Raw genomic sequence first — 22,044 nt, 5'->3', positions numbered from 1 at the left:
GTGTGCTCTCGCCAAGGTTCTATATAAATTGAACATTACCTCCCTGCTTTTGGTTTTATTCCTCTAGAAATGAACCCCAGTACTTTATGTGTACTTTTTATGGCCGTATCAACTTACATTGCTACTTTTAGTGATTTATGTATCTATTTCCAGATCACTTTGCTCCTCTACCCCATTTAGTTTCTTAATTCCAAGGAATAAGTGGCCTCCTTATTCCTCCCACCAAAATAAACCACCTCACAATTTGCTCTATTGAATTTCATTTGCATTTATCTGCCCACTCTACAAGTCTGCTCGTGTCTTCCTGTACTTTAATGCAGTCCTTCACATTATCAGCTATACCCACCCCCCCCCAAACAATTTAGTATCAACTGTAAATTTCAACACACCTCTAAATTCACAAGTTCAAATCATTCATGTATATTGATAAAATAGTGGTCCCAGCACAGATCCCTGCGGAACATCACTTCCCACTTTCCGCAAGTCTGAGAAACTTCGCTTAACTCCTGTCCTCTTTTGTTTTGTAACCATCTTTCAATCCATTCTACTACCTGGCCCCTGACTCCACATGCCCTGATCTTTGTCATGAGTCTCGTATGTTGCACCTTGTTGAAGGCCTTCTGAAAGACCAGCTCATGGGGTGTAGTATGATGCATTTGGAGCTTAAAAAGAGAGGAAACTTGAGAGGTACTATGACCATTGCAACATCTACAGAAGGAGTGAGTCAGCTGATAACAATAGCTGTAGCTATCTTGTAAACTGTACTACTATGCATCAAAGCGTAGAAGCCAATTGTTCACATTTTGCCTGAGCAAACAGCTTTTGACTAGGCTTACCCACATGCCTACATTTGCTCACCAAAACCTGCCTTTTTACTGCTTGGAGCGGAGTCATCCCAGGTTAGATTTTTGTGTGTGCATATGCATGGAGCTCCACATGTTTGTAGGTGAAAGTTCTGGGTTCCAGAGTGGCTTATGCCACAGTAAGTGAGTGAAAGACAATCATATTTTCTTCAATCTCACATTTAATTTTCAAATGAGGGATAGTGGCCAGGGAGGTTTTTGACCTCACTTTGAAGGAAGGTTCTTCCCCAGTTCAAAATAGTTATTCACACAAGATAAAAGAGCATACTTAGCAAAGAAATTCTGACTTTAGAAATGGTATTCCTGCTGCACTAAGAGAAAGATTCCAGCAGTCATTAAAGTAATAAATAATGACCACAGAAACAAGGGCAGATGTCTTTAGCTATTACTTGCATTATAGTTTGGAGGATTAAGCAGATAGTTAGAAGTTATTGCTACAGATAAACTGGTTATAATAATTTTCTAGCTTTGAGAGTTATTTCTAAAGAATGTGAACTTTTTTCCCCTCTTGATTACACCTTGGACGTTTTTCTATGTTGAAGGTGCTATGTAAATGCAAGTTGTACAAACAATATTGGTGTATGATCGAGAAGAGTGACTGGGAGTCAGGTTTGGACGTTGCATGGTGAAAACAGTAATTTTATGCAGGCAAGAATAGTACACTGACTAGAGCAAAAAAAGTTATAAAATGCAATAAAATATTCCCAAATACCATCAAGCACAAGGTGCAGACTGGAATCTGTGTTGATATTGAACTTATTTATTTAGGTATGTTCAGATATCAATGTCCATATGTAATAAATTATGTTAAGAATGTGTAAGCTTACATCTGGAACTTAAAAGCAACTGTGTGGGGAGGGGGTGATTATGATTCCTTTATCTGTTGTGGAATGAACATATTTCTGATACAAATCTACATCCTGGTACTATGGGGAATTTGTTTTGTCTTGCATCATGAAGTAGGAATTGGAGCCCTAGGTTATATCGTGTGCACAATGACCCTTTAACATTCTTTCTTGGTGGGGGGGGGGGGGGTAAACAGGGCCTCTTTTGGATTGAGATGGCTCCGTGGTAATCTAAGTTCAAAATCAGTTCAACCCTCTGGGGTACCTGAACCAGGCAGGTCTGCAGTACTCCAGGGCACTGTTGGTGATTGACCAGCCAGCCTGACTTACCCGAAGGGGCAGGGCAGACCCCAGTGTTTAACTGCCAATTAGACAGTTCAGTAGAATTTTTTTTTTTTTTTTTAATTGCAACAGGCCTTTAATACATCTCCTATCCATTTCTTCTCCATTAATAGGCTTGTAGCATGGCAATTTCAAACTAGACATAGCTGCTGGTCTAGGTGAGAAATAAATGGTAATGGTCTTGGAGAACAGAGGCAAGAACCATTTACAGGAAACTCTCGATTTACCGGCACCTAAAATAACCGGAAATCTCTGTTAACCGGCAAAATTCAGGAGTAGGTTCAGGTAAGTTTTACTTTATATTAGTGGCCGTTCCTGGATTTGTGGCTGTGTAATCGGGGTTCCTGCACTTGTTGCTAAGCAACAGGGACGCTTGGTCTGTGTGGCCAGGGTTCCTGCAGCTGTTGCTAAGCAACAGGGAAGCCTGGATTTGTTGCTGTGTACGGAGCTCTCGTACCTTTTAACTATACCTCTCTGTAATCCGGACTTTTTGATAAACCGGCACCACGTCAGTGCCGGATAAAAGAGAGTTTCCTGTACTCACCTTGGAACTGACTCTTCTAAGGTTGATGAATAGGTAACCTTGGTGTCCCAGTGTGCACTTTGCAGTTTCTAGTCACAGGAGGAGGATTATAGTGAGCCTGAAAGCTACCTGGAATCTCACTATTAAGGACTTCTAAGGGGTTCTTCGAGATGCACATCAGATGCTTTGAAGGCTCATAATGTAATCAAAGGAATTGGCTGCATTTTGCTCTCAAAGGAAGAGTGTGGGCAGATTGTGGCTTTATACAAAATTGTGGAGTGTCCTAAGGCTCAGGAAACGTGGTTATACTGAGAGTCTACCTTGTGCATCATGTGAACTTCATGGGGAAGCAATAGAAATACAAAACCAAATTTTGGATTTTATCTGGGACAATCCATTGATGATTTGGCCGACCAGATTATAAAACAGTCTAGCTGCCTGATCCATTCAGGGCAAGTTAGGAGACTCATGCAATCCATCAATGCCAAAAGAGGAGTGAGGCGAGTTATCCACTGTCAGCCATCTTATTGGATGTCTTCATCAACAGTCTGCTGGAAGTCATCAAAAAGGATAGTCTCAGTCTGTTCTGGACATTCTGAACTGTGCTCCTTTTCACAGATGATAGTGTTGTTGCTGGATTCCGCTGGTGCTTCACTCAACATTTTTGGCTTCAAAAAAGTTACAGTACACTCTAAAATGTCAGAAAATTAACCAAAGTGTAAAATACCAAAATTAACTGAGGAGGGAGGGGGATACATTTTACACCATGTGTTGTCTTCTGTCCCAAAATTTCTAAATCCACCACTGCAAAAATGACAGTTCTCTGTAGTCATTTTTTTTCAGTTTAATTCAAACAATGGAATATTGGAAATAACAACAGAAAATGCTGGAAAAACTCAGGTCAGGCAACATCCGTGGAGAGAAATTTGAGTTGACGTTTCGGGTGTTTCGACCCAAAACGTCAACTCAAATTTCTCTCCACGGATGTTGCCTGACCTGCTGAGTTTTTCCAGCATTTTCTGTTGTTATTTCGGATTTCCAGCATCTGCAGTATTTTGCTATCGTAATGGAATATTGGGTATAGCTAGACCTTAAATCACAACAAGGTTACCTCGCACTGCACTTGAATTATAACTGCTGCTTTTCAGAGGTCGTGAGAGACACTTAAGTTTTTGTTTCCAGAGATCAAAACTGAATTGCTGAATAGGATTCCAAAACACTAATAAAAATCCAGGTCCCAATTTAATTAAAAAAAGGAATTTAATTTATTCAGTCACCTCGAAGCACTGGCCCTAGTCATAAGCCTTAATTCAAGGTGTTTCTTCAGTTGTCAGATATTTTGGGGGCATGATGGATTTTTTCACGCTGTTTGCCAGCTTTTGAGTTTTGTAATAACAACAGAAAACGCTGGAAAAGCTCAGCAAGCCAGGGCAGCATCCTTGGAGAGAGAAACAGAGTTAACGTTTCAGGTCCATGACCTTTCGTCAGTACTGGAAAAAAGCAGGAAAAGGAACCTGCTTTTTTCCCAGTTCTGACGAAGGGTCTTCGACCTGAAACGTTAACTGTTTCTCTCTCCAAGGATGCTGCCCTGGCCTGTTGAGTTTTTCCAGCGTTTTCCGTTGTTATTTCGGATTTCCAGCATCCGCAGTATTTTGCTATCGTATTTGAGTTTTGTAGGCTGGTATATATGTAGTAAACAACTAGTGGCTTGGTATTCATACTGGTTCCTTATTAACTGTATATTTTAACAGCCAGGAGCACATCAAACAAATTATAGAAGACCAAAAAAAAATCAAAATGTAACTTCAACTGTCCAGACTGCGTTTTTCCTGTGCACAATTATATTAACAGCACGGGGAATCTGAAGGAACTGGGTTGTTTACCAGTCATCATTTTACTCAGTTCCAATTACAGAGACTCCAGAATCTATGCAGCCAATTGACAGCTGTAAGCTATTACTTGAACTCCAACGCACAGATAGGTATTGACCATTTTTAAAATTGTTTTTGAGGCTGTACCACAAATATTTTTCTCAGACATGAGAAATTGCAGTGAAAAAGACAATTTTTGTGAGCGAGTGCAGCCAGAAAAGTGTAGTCAGCATTTACAGCCGTATTTAGTTTAGTCTAGTCCAGTCGTTATAAAAAGGACTAAATTCACTTCAACATCCCTGAACAACATTGCAGTCACTGTTCATGAGGTGTCCGTTGGTGGTCCCTCTCTCTAAACGTCACAGGGACTCAAGAAGAACAATAATAAGTAATAAATTATGTGAAAGGCTACAGTCCAGAGTGCAGGGCACCAAGGATGAAAAGAGTACAAGAGAAGACAAGGTAATCAAAATGTAGTGATTAGGTGGCATCAAGTTTGGGTGTTAAAAGCATGCAGCCATCAAGACAAGACTGAGGGAGGTGAGAAGTCCACAGTTTTGAGGTAGGATGAGTTAGAGTAGTGGTTAGCGCCAGGACTCTGGATTTCAACACAGTGACAATACAGGGAGGAGGAAGAGCATGTTGTGAAGGAATAGCCATATTCAGAAAAAATACACCATCCTATGAACAGAATTCTGACTTTATTAAACATGACAAACTGGGTTTGAAAATCTAAAAGCCTCAATAATCTAAAGCTGTAAACAGCATACAGGCTTTTGAGAGAAGATAAGTTGTTGACACTGAGCTGTAAACAGCATACAGGCTTTTGAGATAAGATAAGTTGTTGACACTGAAACAATAGCCCTATTGAAGCAGAGGGTTAGAGCTTCCAGAAAGTCTGAGCTTTGGAGGGAACACAATGGAATGCCCAGTTAAAAGTGTCATAAAGCAACACTTCAGGAAAGAAACACATAAAATTAAAGAAACATGTGCCTTTGTAAAAATAACATCAAATGAAACATGGGAGGCATCAGCCGTTACATTGTTTTTGTGTTAAACTTGGAACACCGAGGAGACACGAAGTCTGTAATACAACCAACTGAGGTAGCTAAGAAGACAATGATGTACCCGGTTGAAGTGTTTTTAATTTACATGTTGTAAAAAGATTCTAACAGAAGACCTTCGTAAGAATGGCATCAAATAGAACCACTGCTGTCACATTGTTTTTATGATAAGTTTTGAACACCTAAAGGAGAGACACGAGTCTGAATGGTACAAGCTGAACTAACTAATAGCAGGGGTCAACAGAAAAATGACTAGGGATAATTAGCTTACATCAGCAGAAAACTTCAAAGGACATACCACTGAAAAAAGGGTATAAAAATTGGACTTTCAAATAGGAAGACAGAATTCGCTGGAAGGGGCAAAGCGATTCTCGGCTTCAGAGGCTCTGTAAGCCTACAACACTCTGAGTCTCGGATATCAAAAGGTATTTGATTTTGGTGGATATCATGGAATAAGACTAAATAAGAAATGTAAAAATGTAACGACGTTAAGATTTGAGAATAAGGATCTCTGAGAATAAGAATTGTAAGCTATTAGTTTTTGGAACTGTTAAAGTTGCGATTGAATCAGCAGCTGTAATTACATGTCGGTTCTTTAATAAATCTATATATTTTTAGAATTGTCTCACATAGTACTTCTGTATCAAGCTCGCAAACTCAATCTGAGTACACTCTTTGGTGAGGAGTTGCAGAATTCTGGGGGAGTTTTCCGGACCCTCATAATATCTGGAAGGTTACAGTCTAGTTAAATTTATTAAAAGTGCTATCTGGAGGACGGTAACATCTTCAGGTCATTCCTTTCCTTTAGGGAGAGGTAGTCTGGACCTTTAGACCCAGTTAAGCGTCTTTAGGATTCGGCTACCTCTAACTTTAGTTGAAGGTGAACGTCTGGGGAATACGCCTGATCCGGGGTGGCCCGAAAGGGGCTAGGACTAGTAATTATCCCTTCAATGTAGCATGGTGTATTTACAGCTTAGGAGGAAGAGAGAGGTTTCTGCAAATGTGGCCGAGGCATTCCCCTCTCTGGCATTAAATCTCTCCCTGTGGGGAAGCACTCTATCATCTCTGTTCGGTACCAATCCAAATGTGGATGAGACCAGGAGTCAGCAGAGGAGGGATCGACTTCCCTCCCAATGCTCCAAGTGTTGGTGTTACACCCTGCCCCAAAACATTAAAAAAAAAAAAAATTCCATTTTGAAAAGCAGATAAGGAAACACTGAATAAAGAAACACTAAAAGTGCCTGGTTAACTCAAGACTATAAACCATTTACATTTCAACATTTCAGAAAGTCTTTACCTGGATTCGGCTGCAGGTACTCCGTGGTTTTTGTCAGGACATCGGCCACAGCTTTGCTGGTAATATCCACTTTCTAAAACCAAGCAACAGAATGATTATCAATAACTATTTCGCTGTGTATTATAGCATCAAGAAGCCATAACAAAAGAATTATACTAATAATCTGTCATTGAACTGTAAACTAGAACATGCACATCATACAGTTCACCTGTGGCATTGACTTCATGCATGTGTGCAAAAGGCCTCCCACAGAGCTCACTTGCCCAACGCCTCACGTGGCCTACAAGAGCTATGAAGAAAAGTGATTCTTACTTCTGTGAGGGTAGCAAACAACAAGGAAGATTTTTTATACAGAATTGATGAGACAATCTGGAAGTTCTATCTCAACCAGTTACCACACATTTCTGGGTTGAACAGCATCAAAGTTATCTGGTACCACCATATGAGGGATCAATCTCTATGTTCAATGACTCACGACCAAGTCCCCGCTTTATACCAAGTATTGTGGTATTTGGCTAAAGTCTGATGTGGTGACTTTTATGCACTAGGTGTTTTAAACAAACCACCCGCCCCACCCCACCCATGAACTGTTTGAATGGAGTTTGAAAGGATCAGAACTGGGGCAGGATTGTACATAATGATAGGTCTGAAGGTGCCACTGTATAGGAGAGTAGATAATTTCCATCAATCTTTTAATCTGCAATTTGGTTCCCTTGAACCACATAACATCCACCAGCTGCTCTAGTCCACTGCTCCTACAAGTGCTGCTGTGGGACAGACAGCTGGGAAGTACCCAAGAGTGTTCTTGAAAGATCAAGGGGGTTGAAATCTATTGAATTGAAGGAGAAAAGATGCCATTAAATAGAAAGGACAGAGTTACTAATATTCATGAATCTGCATGAGTGTTTAAGTGTAGTTTTGCGATAAGCTATGCAGGCTGGAAGATTTCAAGTTCTATTCCTGCTCTGTGGTCAGTTTTTTGATATCAGCTGGTGCAGCATCCGAGATGCTACAATTAGCCTTAGTAGCCCGAGGTTAGGGAGGGGGTTTGGGAAATCAGTTTGGTTTCCAGCCCAATCACTATCTTCTGACTGCTGCTGGAAAGTGCAGAAGTATGGATGCAAGGCAAGGACAGGACTAGTTTCAGCAACAACATAACACTTTTAACATAGAAAGATGTCCCAAGATGCAAAGGCATATGAGACAAATAGAAACTGAGGCAAAGAAAGATATTAGAAGGAGTGAGCAAAAGCTTGGCCAAAGAAGTGGGTGGGTTTTAAGGAGAGTTTTAAAAAGGAGAAAGGTGGAGGAGTTTAGGGAGGAAATTCCAGAGAATGAAGTCTAGACGACTGAAAGAAGGGTAAGGATGCAGAAGAGGACCGAGTTGGAGGAACACATAGTACTGGGAAGGTTAGAGAGATAGGAAGGGACAAGACCATGAAGGCATTTGAAAATGAGGATAAGAATTTTAAATGAGGCAGTGGGGCACTGGGAGCCAAAGTTGGTCACCAAGGACATGAGTGATGGGTAAATAGTACAAGATATCAGCAGGAGAGTTTTGGATGAAGTGAGGTTTACAGAGAGTGGAGGATGGGAGGCCTGCCAAGAGAGCAGTGGAATAGTCGAGTCTGGAGGTAACAAAGGCCTGGATGAGATAATCAGCAGCAGAAAGGCTGAGTAAAGGGCATGGCAGGTAATATAATGGAAGTTAAGTAGGCGTTTTTTGTGACAGAGAGGATATGGGGTTAGAAGCTCAGCTCTTTATCGAATAGGAGTCAGAGATTGCAAGCAGTCTGGTTGCACCCGAGACAATGGCCAATGAGGTGGATGGAATCGGCAAGGATAGTGATAGCCCCAGAAATTGCCCACCGACACAATGTCTGGGCTGATATGAAGAATGGCCACTTGGGCAAATTGCTAGAAAGCTGCAGTGATCACAGAACCAACCCTCCGCAAAATTCGGTTCCCTCAGGAGTGATGGGGGTAGAATAGGAAAAATAAGTTTACATGAAATAATGGTTTAGGGTCATGTGCAATGGTTGCTGTTAAGTGAATGTGAGCATGGAGTACTGTACTAGTTTCTCATTATATTAAAGCTTTGTTTCTTGGCAGCTGTTGCACGTTAAAAGTCATTGAGTCATTCATATTTAGAAGGGATATTTCAAATAACTGGTGCAAGTGATAAGAACAATTATTGTTTAACAGCCTGGTATTAAAGACTATTTGTTACAGGCTATTCGGTCCAAGATGAATGGATGCATCAAATGTGTCATTCTTTTAAGTATGCATACTTAAGCTGGCTGTACTTCGTTAGGGACTTCTCCGTAACTAGTGGGGTGCCACAGGGATCAGCGCCGGGGCCTCAACTATTTACAATCTACATTAATGACTTGGATGAAGGAACCGAGTGTAATGTAGCCAAGTTTGCGGATGATACAAAGATGGGTGGGAAAGCAAGTTGTGCAGAGGACTCAAAAAATCTGCAAAGGGATATAGACAGGCTAAGTGAGTGGGCAAACATTTGGCATATGGAGTATAATGTGGGAAAGTGCGAGGTTATCCACTTTGGCAGGAAAGATAAAAAAGCTAATTATTATTTAAATAGAGAGAGATTACAAAATGCTACAGTTCAGAGGGACTTGGGGGTCCTTGTGCATGAAACACAAAGTTAGCGTGCAGGCACAGCAAGTAATCAAAAAGGCAAATGGTATGTTGGTTTTTATTGCAAGGGGGTTGGAGTATAAAGCAGGGAAGTCCTGCTACAACTGTAAAGGGTATTGGTGAGAACACACCTGGAGTACTGCGTACAGTTTTGGTCTCCTTATTTAAAGGAAGGATATACTTGCATTGGAGACAGTTCAGAGACGATTCACTAGGTTAATTCTAGAGATGAAGGGGTTGACGTATAAGGAAAAGGTTGAGCTTATACTCACTGGAATTTAGAAGAATGAGAGGTGATCTTATTGAAATATATAAGATACTGAGGGGGCTCGACAAGGTAGATGCAGAGAGGATGTTTCCCCTCGTGGGGAAATCTAGAACTCGGGGGTATAGTTTCAGAATAAAGGGTCACCCTTTTAGAACGGAGATGGGGAAGAATTTCTTCTCTCAGAGGATAATAAATCTGTGGAATTCTCTGCCCCAGAGAGCTGTGGAGGCTGGGTCATTAAATACATTTAAGGTGGAGATAGACAAATTTTTGCAAGATAAGGGAGTGAAGGGTTATGGGGAGCGGGCAGGGAAGTGGCTTTGAGCCCAAGATCAGCCATGATCTTATTGAATGGCAGAGCAGGCTCGAGGGGCCAAGTGACCTATTCCTGCTCCTATTTCTTATGTTCTTATGTAAGGAATGAAGTGTGTTTGCTTTTTAACATCCAGCAGATGGCAACAAATGCAATTCTTTCCCCATTGAAACCTGTTCTACCCGTTTTCCCCAGTTCACTCAATCTGCTTTTCCTGCACATCACAAACTTCACATCCTCAGATTCGATTAAAAACCTATTCACTGCACATGCAATGTTGAACCAATTATGGAAACCAGATGTGGATTTGAAGGGAAGCTGCTGGACCTTGGTAAGCTGCCACATTTTAGCAAGCCCAAGACCGACCGAGTTCCAGTATTTACTTTGCAGATCATGGAAAATTAAATCGAGAACCTCCACATTGGAAAGATGAGAAGTGAAAAGGCTTTTTAAAAAGACTGTCATCCAATTTAAGAAAAAAATTCTGGAATGCCTAAGCACGAACCAGGCAAGCCAGTCCAAAATCAAACTGTGGCAACCCGAGGCTGTGGGGGAAATAAGAGGACCCTGTGTTCCATCTTCTTTGCACTGATCAAAGTAAACCCTTTCTGGAGCAAGGTTGTGCTAGTACTCTCTAGGAGGTGAAAATCATTTCCCTCTAGGCAGCGTTGCACCCTTTTGAGATACCTCGACAAAGGACCAGAGCCCGCAGTGCAAAACACTAAAGGTTGAAAACAGTAGATGATGGAGATAAATTAAGAAATGATTAGGTGACACTAAGCTAGAACTTTCAAAATCTTCAGTTTGTAGTGGAAAGGAAGGACCTTGTGGGAAGGGGAAATTGAAGGATACTTTAGGATCAAGAGAAGACAACAATGTTGGAGCAGGGACAAATGAAGGTCTGTCCTTGGAAATGGTGTGGCGATGGAGCATCCCAGATGGAGGAAGACAAAAGACAGTAAAGGACATTAACTGTGTTTAGGTGCTGGTGTTTTGAATGGGGTTTTTCATCCAAGGAGACAGAGGTCTAAGGCTGCACTGAAATTACACTGTGGGAAGATTAGCATCTAAACATTTTGTATACTCATCTAATGAATGTGCCAGCCTGCTTATTTTGAACAGATTAACACCGCCATGAAAATAGCAGTTTTGGAATTGAAAACAAACATGTTAAGTGTCTCTATGCTAATCTTCATACACTATAATTTCAAAGCCCAGGTATACACTCAATGCCGCCTTTAAGCACACTAGCTTCCTCCACCTCTCCTCCCTTGTCCAGCTCAATGTAACTGCCCTCACTTGGTTCCACTCTTACCTATCCAAACACTAGCAGTGGCAGGTCTTCTCATCCCTGCAACATTACCTCCAGAGTCACCCCCCCCACGGATCTATCCTTTGCCACCTTCTCTTCCTCATCTACGTGCTGCCCTGTGGTGGCGTCATCCACAGACATGGGCTCCGCTTCCAAATGTGCACTGATGACACCAGCTCCACCACTCCACTAGCTGTCCCAATCCATGCACTGTCTGTGTTGTCAGATTGCTCGTCAGACATCCAATCTCAGATGAGCTGTAATTTCCTCCAGCTAAAAATTGTTAAGGCTCCAAACAAAATTACAATTCCATCCCCTTTTCCCTTCACTATCTAAGGCTGACCCAGACTGTTCACAACCTCAGCGGCCTACTGGACCACCCCACCCCGAGCTGAGCTTCTGACCCCATATCCTCTCCATCACAAAAGACCACCTACTTCCACCTTTAATAATTGCCCACCTCTGCCCTGCCTAGCCAGTCTGCTGCTGAAACCCCTCATCCATGCCTTGGTTACTTCCAGACTTGACTATTGCAATGCTCTTCTGGCTGACCTCCCATCCTCCACCCTCAGTAGACTTCAGCTCATCCAAAACTCTGCTGCTAAAACACAACAAGTTACCCCAAACCAATCACCCCTGTCCTCACTGGCTTACATTAGCTTCCCAATGCCTCAAACTTAAAATTCTCATCCTTGTGTTTATATCCAATCGTGGCCTTGCCCCATCCCATCTCTGTAGACTCTAAGCGATACAACTCTCAAACTCTTCATTCACCTGACTCTGGCCGCTTCTACATCTTCCCTTCCCCCTCCTCCCCCCACCATTGGCGACATCAATCCCCCACCCCCCTTTCAGCCACCTAAAGGCTCACGCGCTGGAATTCCCACCCTAAGTTCTTCCACCTCCACCTCCTTTGTTAAGACCCTCCTTAAAACCCACCTCTTTGACCAAGCTTTTGGTCACCGCTCTAATATCCTCTTCTTTGGCTCGCCATTCATTTGTTTTCTTACACCTCTGTGAAGCACCTTGGAATGTTTTTTCTACATTAAAAATGCAAGTTGTTGTTGAGGATGAAAGAAGGGTACCTCAGATGTACAGAACACAATAAACAGTATAGAAAAGGTAAATCCTGAACACTACATCAAACTAAACCCTGATAGTAGGAGAAAGGGGCACAAGTGCAAATAATTTATGGTAAATTTAGAACATGTGTGTGCGTGTGCAGGGTTGTAAGTCCTTTCCAAATGGAAGAGATGGGGAAGCTTTTCTCCTGTCATGCAATATGAGGAACAAGCATAAAACACAATTTTCAACATCAGAGTTTAAGAATGTGCTATTATTGTGGGGTTTTGATGCTGGACACATTTGACAAGATAGTACAGTACTGATGCCAATAACTAATTACTGATCTGAGAGATGATGCTCATAGCTAACAGTTGCTGCAGAAGAGATTTGCATCACTAGTGGACCGATTAGTGTAAAATACAGTGCAAGTGTCAACCCTTCAAACATTACAGCCAAGCTACTTTAAGAAAAATTGCCTTAAGGTGCTGACTCTGCTGGTGTACGGTCATAAAGGGTAACTAACCCAGTAGTACCTCACCGACATGGCCAATCTTCAGGTGCCAGTAATACAGACCAGGAAGATCTCAAGTTCAACTCCTGGCCTGTTCAGAGTTAGAGGAGTGCAGCCGGGATACCAGAAGGATGCTACAATTGGCCTCAGCAGCCCTGGACTTGGGCGGTGGGAGGCAAAAGGGTATGACGTTGAAATTTCCCCATGGAGTTTAGGTGCTAAGAGCATACTGATGTCTTTGTAAAAATGTGTTAGATTGTTGTAAATGATCTAACCTACAATCTGTGACTTAATGTATCCTGGCTTTGTGGTAATGTACAGCATATTAGCCAAAGCTGAGTGATTTATGACTAACCTCAGATTATACAGGAGAGCCAAGTAAGTCTCAGTGGAGCAAGAAAAACTGATGCAATTTCCTATCTGTTCCACAACATATCCAGCAAGACTCCCATCAGAATTGTAAACCAGAGTTAGTGAGCAGTAAAGCTAGATCAGTACACATTACAAAAGCAGAAGACGATGTTGCATTACTGGTAAAATAGGTCAAATGACAAAAAAAGACAAAAAACTGTAGCTGGTACAGTGTTATTTGAAAACATTTCATCAGTGGCTACAATCCTGACTAATGTCATGCTCAAGGGCCACCCTCAGGAAGTATTGCCGTATTTTCGGCACCATTGGTTTTCGTTGTGCAGTGTATGATTTGAAGGAAATCCATTCATTCACTTACCCGCTCCATCTCTTTGAAGTCTTCATCAAGCTTCGTTCCTTCTGCACCACCCACCTTTTCGCTGACAAGCTAGGGAGAACAAAACAAAATCATATGAACTTCCAAAATAAGAAATTGCATCAGTACTTACAGGACCCTATGCCATGCCACATCATCTGCCCAACATAAAAAACATGGGAAGCCTTACAGCAATGAGGTGGGGCACACAATTTTTATGTAGTCCAACAATTGTCTCAAGTACAGCGCGGTCACCTGGCTAAATTTAATGTATTGGTACCAAGAACTTATAGAAAAAAAACAATATGCTTTCAAGTTGGGTGATACTCTTGAGACACTCAATTCATCAGCTCAACCTGCTCGTACCACTGTTGACAGATGTGTTGTATCACTCAAAAAGTATTGCTTTCCTTTCTTGGAGTGTGTTCCTGTACTTTACAAATGACTCAGAATAAGTAAATTTGCATATAATTAGCCTCTGCCAAGTACAACACAAGTATGATGCTTACATGACAGGAGGTGTAGGCAGACGGGCATAGATCTATCTATAAATATATTAACAATTATAGATCCACATGATGCTTGACAGCTTTTTCCATTATAAATTCCAATGCCCACATTTATAATGGTGCCTATGTAAACTTGTCATCCTGGCATGACATCCTCCACCAATGTAGGTGCCATAACTCCATCTTTGGTGGAAGGATGGACTACAGTACAACAAGTTTACATTAGGTAGCTTCCATTAGAAATGTGGACATTGGAATTATTAATGTAAAAATTAAAATATAAAAGTAATGACCGAATTAATTACTTTAAAATGGGGGCTGAAGTACTTCTGTGCGCCCCAATCCAAATAACCCCCCAACTCTAATCCTGCTTCATTTGAAGACTACACCTGGGTATGGTAGCACAGTGATTATGTTACTAGGCTAGTAATCCAGAGATGCGTTCAAATCCCACCAGGGCAGCTGGGGAATTTAAATTCAGTTAATTAAATAAATCTGGAATAAAAAGCTAGCATCAGTAATGGTGACCAAGAAACTATCGGATTGTTGTAAAAACCCCTCTGGTTCACTCATGCCCTTTAGGGAAGGAAATCTGCCGTCCTTACTTGGTCTGGCCTATGTGCGACTCCAGACCTACAGCAATGTGGTTGACTCTTAACTGCCCTCTGAAATGGTCTAGCAAGCCACTCAGTTGTACCAAACCGCTACAAAGAAGTCACCACACAGACTGCAGTGGTTCAAGGCGGCAGCTCACCACCACCTTATCAAGGGCAATTAGGGATGGGCAATAAATGCTGGCCTTGCCAGCGACGCGTACATCCCATTAACAATTTTTTTTTAAACTGTGTACAAAAATGAAGGACAGGAAATGACCAGCTCGTCCACTGAACCCACACCATACCCTCATGGGGCTACTGCACACCACGACTCCCATCCGTACCCCCAAGAGATCGACTGGTATTGATTAAACGTCACCCATATTCTTCTGTGTCACACCAGCTCTTATAGCACATTCCCCGTAACACTTTGTTAACAAGGCATCTATTTTTATAGAACAGTGAATCCTCTGATTAAGTGGGTTTACAGATTACCCACAGCATTGCTCACATTTTACTGCAGTCAATATTCATCTTCACAATCCCTAAACCATCTGATCATGCCCAAATTTAAAAGCAAGGCTGATAGTAGAGGTTTGGAACATAGGAACAGGAGTAGGCCAATTAGCCCATCGAGCCTGTTCTGCCATTCAATGAGATCATGGCTGATCTGTGCCCTAACTCCATATATCCGCCTTTGTGGTATCCCTCAATACCTTTGGTTAACAAAAATCTATCAATCTCAGCTTTAAAATTAACCTAGCATCAACTGCTGTTTGCGGAAGAGTTCCAAAGGGCATCTGCACCCCCAGATCCCTCTGTTCCTCTACCCCATTTAGACACTTATCTTCCAAGGAGTATGTAGCCTCCTTATTCTTCTTACCAAAATTTATTACCTTGCATTTATCTAGATTGACGGTCATTTGCCAATTAATGTGTTTCCCAAGGGGCATTCCTCATGTGTGTTAAGAGTGAATGTTGGTAGACTATTCAACGATACAGCCAAGCACAACTGCACCCTCACATAACATACACGAACTTCCCAGTGAAATGGGGCACAAACTCTGTCCGGTTACTTCACTGCCTCCCCCGAAGCACTGCCTCCCTGGCTGAGATCAGCTAAGTCAGCACGGATTGCGATTAAACTCAAGACCTGTATGGGCCACAGAGCTTTCAGTCACAAAAATAAAAATCTTCAGGCTTTGTTGTTGAAAATGAATTGCAACCACAGTTGGGGCAGCAATACAACTACAGAAAAGTGGCTTAATTAGCTCCAATTGCTAAGTGGTTGATTACACCACTCGGTGCAGCACTATGCCACATGAACCAGCATATTCCAGATTACAACATGGTGAAGAGACATATATTTGGCCTAACAAAGCTCCGAACTTCAACACACTGCTCTAAAGACATATTTTATGAAACAGATAGATGAATTCGAAGTGAAAAATATTCCTGTTAGAAGAAATCCAGCATCAGCACATCATATTTCTCAAATGTTGGTGTCATTGCTGCTAGAAACATTGATTTCCCAGCCTACACTTCATTTAAGATCATTAGGCTGGATCATGACAGGTGATCAATAAAACAGCATAGAATGCATTTGGAAAAACACCATTATATTTACAGCACAGTGCAAAATTCCTGCCATGGTGAGGAGATTGGGGGTGGTGGGGGGTAAAAGAGATACAAGACGCAAAAACTGACAACCTCAAACTCGTCTATCTTTCTACCTTTGTATTAGAGTCTCAATAAAAGAGCCAGATTGCCTATTACACAACATGAGATATGATAAAAAAAATGTAAAGTACTTTTTTTTATATAAAGGAATCACTCTCATGTTTCCCCTCTTTTCTCCTTAAGGTTGTTACCTCATGTAAAGTATGGTTCCATGGACATCGCCCACTTCAGTACCTTGACTCAAGTAGCCATTCTTCATGCCAGTAGAGACAATGAGTGTCAACAGGTTATACCACTGTGGGGAGCCGCATAGCAAAACCTGATTTTGTCCTCATCTGACATCCACCTGTGCGATTTCCAACTGACGCCACTGGACAGCAAATCGGGAACAGGAAGTTTGCCTGATTTCTCCCTTCCCCAGCGCAAGGGCACTGACCAATTGTAACACTCTTACTGATGCCCCAGCTGAGATCAGCTAAATCATCGTAGGTTAAAGGTGGAACCTGGGAGCTTTCTGGTCAGTATGGTTCAGTTCCACATGGGCAGTGCCTTCACCAACTGAGCCATTTGGGTGCTTAGTTTTGCTCTTCATTTGCCAGCTGTTTACAATATCACCATTTTGTCAGAGAACACTTCAAAAAAATAAAGCCAGCTTGACAAGCCAAGCATTAATCCACCGCTAAAAGTAGCCGAGGTGACTCATGATGGGCTTGCTCCTCACCGCCTATTATTGCCAAGACACTGCCATAGGAGACAGTATGATCCAAATAAGTTAATGCAACTGAAATAGCTCCAAATATTCATCCATCCACTTTTCACTGACAATGCACCATACTAAACTATGTTCACAATTCTATTAATCTCTTAATATTAGTTCACAATCTCCAATCAAGTCAAAAACTCTTCTTGGAACTGGAAAGCCAGAATTGAAAATAACTAGGACAGATCTTTCATCAAGTGGTGTTATTTGGCTTATTTAGTGTAGATACCAACAGTAAGAATAAATCACATGTAAGCAGTACGCATTATGTGATACATGTGTGGAAGTGGTGTAATATTCCTCAGGTACTTAAACATTTGACACTTCTCTATTTTGGGTCATGGGAGTCAAACGTTTGTGCTCTGCTTCCCCCTATTTGCATGGCTAAACCAGCTCTCTTATCCTAACATAGTCCTAGGCTCATGAAAAAGCAAGTAGCTAGCACATGGATTCAGACTCCAAATTACAGAAGCATTAAATGCAAAAATGTCTTTAATTCATCCCTTCAAATTACTTCCATCACCAGTGACAGACCTGTAACCACCAGTACTTCATGAAAATTAAATTTAAAACACTGGTCTTCAAATCCCTCCACATCGTACCTCTGTAACCTTTCCTAGACTGGAGTCGCCTCCTTTATCCTCCGGTACTCTGACTCTGGGCTCCTGTGCATGTGCATCCTACTCCTCCAGTCCACTCCACCATTGGTGGCAGACACTTCAGTTGCCTTGGGCCTACTCTTTGGAACTCACCAGCTGCAGAAGACTTGTGCATGGAGAGCTTGCAGCACTAGAATAGCAGTAAACCCAGTATAAAAACAGATTAACTAAGAGTAAAGCGGGAATCAAATGTGGGCCTTCCTGGTTCAGTATCTCACCAGGACCTCCTAATATTTTGTGTTTTGGGAGATAATCAGGCAACATATTAAATGCCATAACCCTTTTATGTTTGAGATTTAATTTGTTCAGGATTAGAGCAATCTTTCAAGGTTGATGAATAATATCCATTTTCAAAAGCAGGTAGTTATCCAGTAATGTTTTCTCAAATCTTGTTTATAAACTTGCTAACCCATCCCATGTCTAAGCATGGTTGTAATACTCGGTTCTTGGGTGATGCTTACATCCAAAGGTGTAGTACATTCCACACTCAGCACCGTCATACTTTCATTTCTTGAACAAAAGAGCATACAAAACAATATGATACAAGCAGATCTTCGTACAACTCTATTGCAGCCAACAATGACATTCGTGGCCTGAAGATATTGAGACACCAGCCAGCCTCTCGCCAAGTTGTGACTGGCACTGTTTGGCAATCAGACACTGTACAACAAAGGGTCAAATATTGGGTGGGGGGAGCAGAGGAAAGAAAAACAGGAGCGTTGGAAATTTAAAACAGAAAATGTTGAAAATGTACAGGGCAGCAAATATCTCAGAGAAAGACAGGTTTCTAAAGTGACATGAGCATGAAGCAGCTTAAACCACACTCACACATCTCCCAAGGACACTTTTCTAATCAAGCTTCAACAGCTGATTATAACTCTTGATTGTAGCATGTTAGAAGACAACTTCATACTTGCTTCCTCATATACATGCTATTGCTGATGACATCACATTAAGTAGTGGCAGCCTAGGAGCTACACCAGACTTTTAAAGAAGTTCATTTGTACTAAGGCATATTCAATTTTTTTTTTTTTTTTTTGAAAGGCACCAAGACGAACATGTATATAGTAAAGATTCTTACATTTTGCCTCCCCTTTATGAAAATGGGAAAGGGAAATGATTATTATATGGAGAGCAAATGCGTTGCACAGTAACTTCCTGAAAAATCAGTATTGTTTGTTCAGTCAAGACAAATTGCACTTTTGAGCACTGTCACTGTTCGCTGCAAGAAACAAGTTGACACTGCACAGCATCAATAATACTCTGACGAATATCAGCTGGAAAACTAAATTAACCCTCCAGTAATCACCATTAAAATACTAAACTGATAATTTTTTCTCCATGCACACAATTGACATTTTGCTTTGATTTAAGACACAATTAAGGGGGCTTCTCACTGAACTAGATCATTCCAGCTGGTAGCAACTTTGGACAGTATATCAACCAACTGTCAGTGCACAAAGTTAGTTACCATCACTCGAAGAATGATGGAGTGAACATCGATATAGATTTATGCAGAGCTTTTAGACATGATGGGTCCAGCATTCCATTTCAGATTTAGATCACAAAGAAACTCAGGGATGAGAAAAGGCCATTTGACCCATCAAGAAAGAACTTGCATTTATATACATATTAAGAACATAAGCCGGTTCTGCCATTCAATAAGATCATGGCTGATCTTCGACCTCAACTCAACATCCCTCGATTCCCCTAGAGTCTAAAAATCTATATCTCAGCCTTAAATATACGCAACAATTCAGCATCCACAGTCCTTTGGGGTAGAGAATTACAAAGATTCACAACCCTCAGCGAAGAAATTCTTCATCATCTCAGTCTTAAGTGGCCAACCCCTTATCCTGAGACTATGCCCCCTAGTTCTAGACTCTCCAGCCAGGGGCAACAACCTCCCTGCCCCCATTTTTCATGCTGTATGATTTTGCCATTCCCATTTGCGACATTTTATCTTTCCTGCCTCTTACATAAGCACAGTATATTCCTTCATTTCCTTCCTCCCCTCCCACCGCCCCTGCTCAATACCTGTTACATCTCCAGCTTTTTCCAGGTCTGATGAAGGGTCCCAGGCCTGAAACGTTAACTCTGTTTGTCTACACGGATGCTTCCTGGCCTGCTGAGCATTTCCAGCATTTTCTGTTGTTATTTTAGATTTCCAGCATCTGCAGTATTTTGCTATTGTCTCAGCATCTACCCTGTCAATCCTCCTCAGAATCTTATATGTTTCAATGGGATCACCTCTCATTCTTCTAAACTCCAGAGTATAGGCCCACTCTACTCAATCTCTCCTCATAGGACAACCCTCATCGCAGGAATCAATCTAGCGAACCTTTGTTGCACCCCCTCGAAGGCAAGTATTTCCTTCCTCAGACAAGAACACCAAAACTGTGCACAGTACTCCAGGTGTGGTCTCACCAAAGCCCTGTACCATTGTAGCAAGACTTCCTTACCCTTGCAATAAAGGCCAACATGCCATGTGCCTTCCTAATTGCTTGCTGCACCTGCATGATAACACCTACATTTCTCTGAACACCAACATTTAATAGTTTCTCATCATTTAAAAATATTCTGTTCTTCCATTCTTCCTACCAAAGTGAATAACCACACATTTCCCCACATTATACTCCATCTGTCACCTTATTGCCCACTCACTTAACCTGTCTATATCCCTTTGTGACTCTGTGTCCTCCTCACAGCTTACTTTCCCACTCAGCTTTTTATCGTCAGCAAACTTGGATGCATTACACTCGGTCCCTTCATCTAAGTCATTAATATAGGTTGTAAATAGCTGAGGCTCAAGCACTGATCCTTGGGGCACCCCACTAGTTACAGCCTGCCAACCTGAAAATGACCCGTTTATCCCTACTCTCTGTTTTCTGTCGGTTAACCAATCCTCTATCCATGCTAATATATTACCCCCAACCCCATGAGCCCTTATCTTGTGTAAACGCAGGACTTGGATCCAGAAACTTCTGACTTAGAGGCAAGAGTGCAACCAACTGAGCCAAACTAGCACCGGGCCCGAGTGTATTCGTTTTGAGACTATCCTGGAGTGTTGTTACAGTGACCGTCTGTAGATTCTATTTTGCCAAAAGCACCACAGAAACATGGAATTACTCAAAAAATCACTAATATCTAGATGGAAAAATTGCATGTAAACTGGCACTCAAGCCAATTTAAATCATGAGTTGTGGTACTGTCAGGTAGAAAAAACACTACCGGTCACAAGACTAAAGAAGATGTTGTGAAATATTATACAAGAAGCTGACCATTAAGAGAACTGAAGCCTAGGGCAGAGTATGTGCTGCATTGTTCTTAACTTAGACCTTCACTGAAAGGGTTTCATATGAAGGTCACTTTTGAAACTGCTCAAAGAATTTGCTATTATATCACGTCTCACCATGTCGTCAGGACATCCCAAAATGCTCCAAATGCAATCAAATATTTCTGAAGTGTAGCCACTGTTATGTTGGCAAACATGGCAGCCAATTTAGCACAGCAAGATCCCACGAACAGTAAATGCAATGGATCACGAATCAATCTGCTCTTAATTGTATTGGTTGAGGAGGATGTTACCCACGACACTGGCAGAACGCCCGGCTCAACTCAATAGAACGTCACGGGATCTTTTATGTCCACTTGAACAGGCAGATGGGACCTCATTTTAATATCTCAGTTCTACATGTGTGACTGCCTTGATTATGTGCTCAAGTCCTGGAGTAGGCCTTGAACCCACAGCTGTCCAACTGAAACAAGAGTGCTAGCAAGCGGACAGTAGAATACTAAAATGGAATCAGGGTCATTTCAGTCTCCACGTTTGATTTTCCATTCTGATACACAGTATAACTTGCATGTCAGACACAGCTCCCTAGAGCAGGCATCTGGATAAAGGTCAGTGGTCCTGAATCATTGCAATTGATTTCACAGGCCACTTTGGAGTGAATTAAGAGTTAACTGCATAGTGTGCACTAAAGTTCAGGTGTAGACCAGACCAGGTCAGGTGTTTCAGGTTCCCTTCCATGAAGGACATTACTGAAACAGTTGAGTTCAAACTGGCAGCTCTCCGTCATTTTTAACTGGCGCTAGCCAGATTATTAAATTCAATTTCACAATTTGCCACGGCGGTATTTGACCTCTGGGTTGCTAGTCTAGTCCAGTACCAGTAC

The 22,044-nt window shown here is 41.7% G+C and overlaps 1 protein-coding gene across 5 annotated transcripts in view; it reads right to left on the bottom strand.

Moving 5' to 3' along the window:
* Window positions 1-22,044, bottom strand: part of LOC147108315 (endophilin-A2-like) — a 148,387-nt gene that overhangs the window by 53,456 nt on the left and 72,887 nt on the right. For 3 of the 5 annotated variants that reach the window (XM_086004899.1, XM_086004900.1, XM_086004902.1), the window contains exons 2-3: window positions 13,666-13,734; window positions 6,806-6,878 (exon numbers count right to left, since the gene is read on the bottom strand). In XM_086004899.1, coding sequence (XP_085861025.1) covers window positions 6,806-6,878; window positions 13,666-13,734 — 142 coding nt within the window. Of the gene's footprint in view, window positions 1-6,805; window positions 6,879-7,013; window positions 7,095-12,298; window positions 12,396-13,665; window positions 13,735-22,044 lie in introns of those variants that run through there. The other 2 variants (XM_086004901.1, XM_086004903.1) reach the window with 2 other exon arrangements.

This window comes from Somniosus microcephalus, chromosome 13 (assembly GCF_052327205.1).
Source record: "Somniosus microcephalus isolate GS21.2 chromosome 13, FLI_Smic_1.0, whole genome shotgun sequence".
Taxonomy (NCBI): Eukaryota; Metazoa; Chordata; class Chondrichthyes; order Squaliformes; family Somniosidae; genus Somniosus; species Somniosus microcephalus.
Note: the sequence above shows the minus strand (reverse complement) of the source record. Positions and strands in the feature narration are given on the sequence as shown.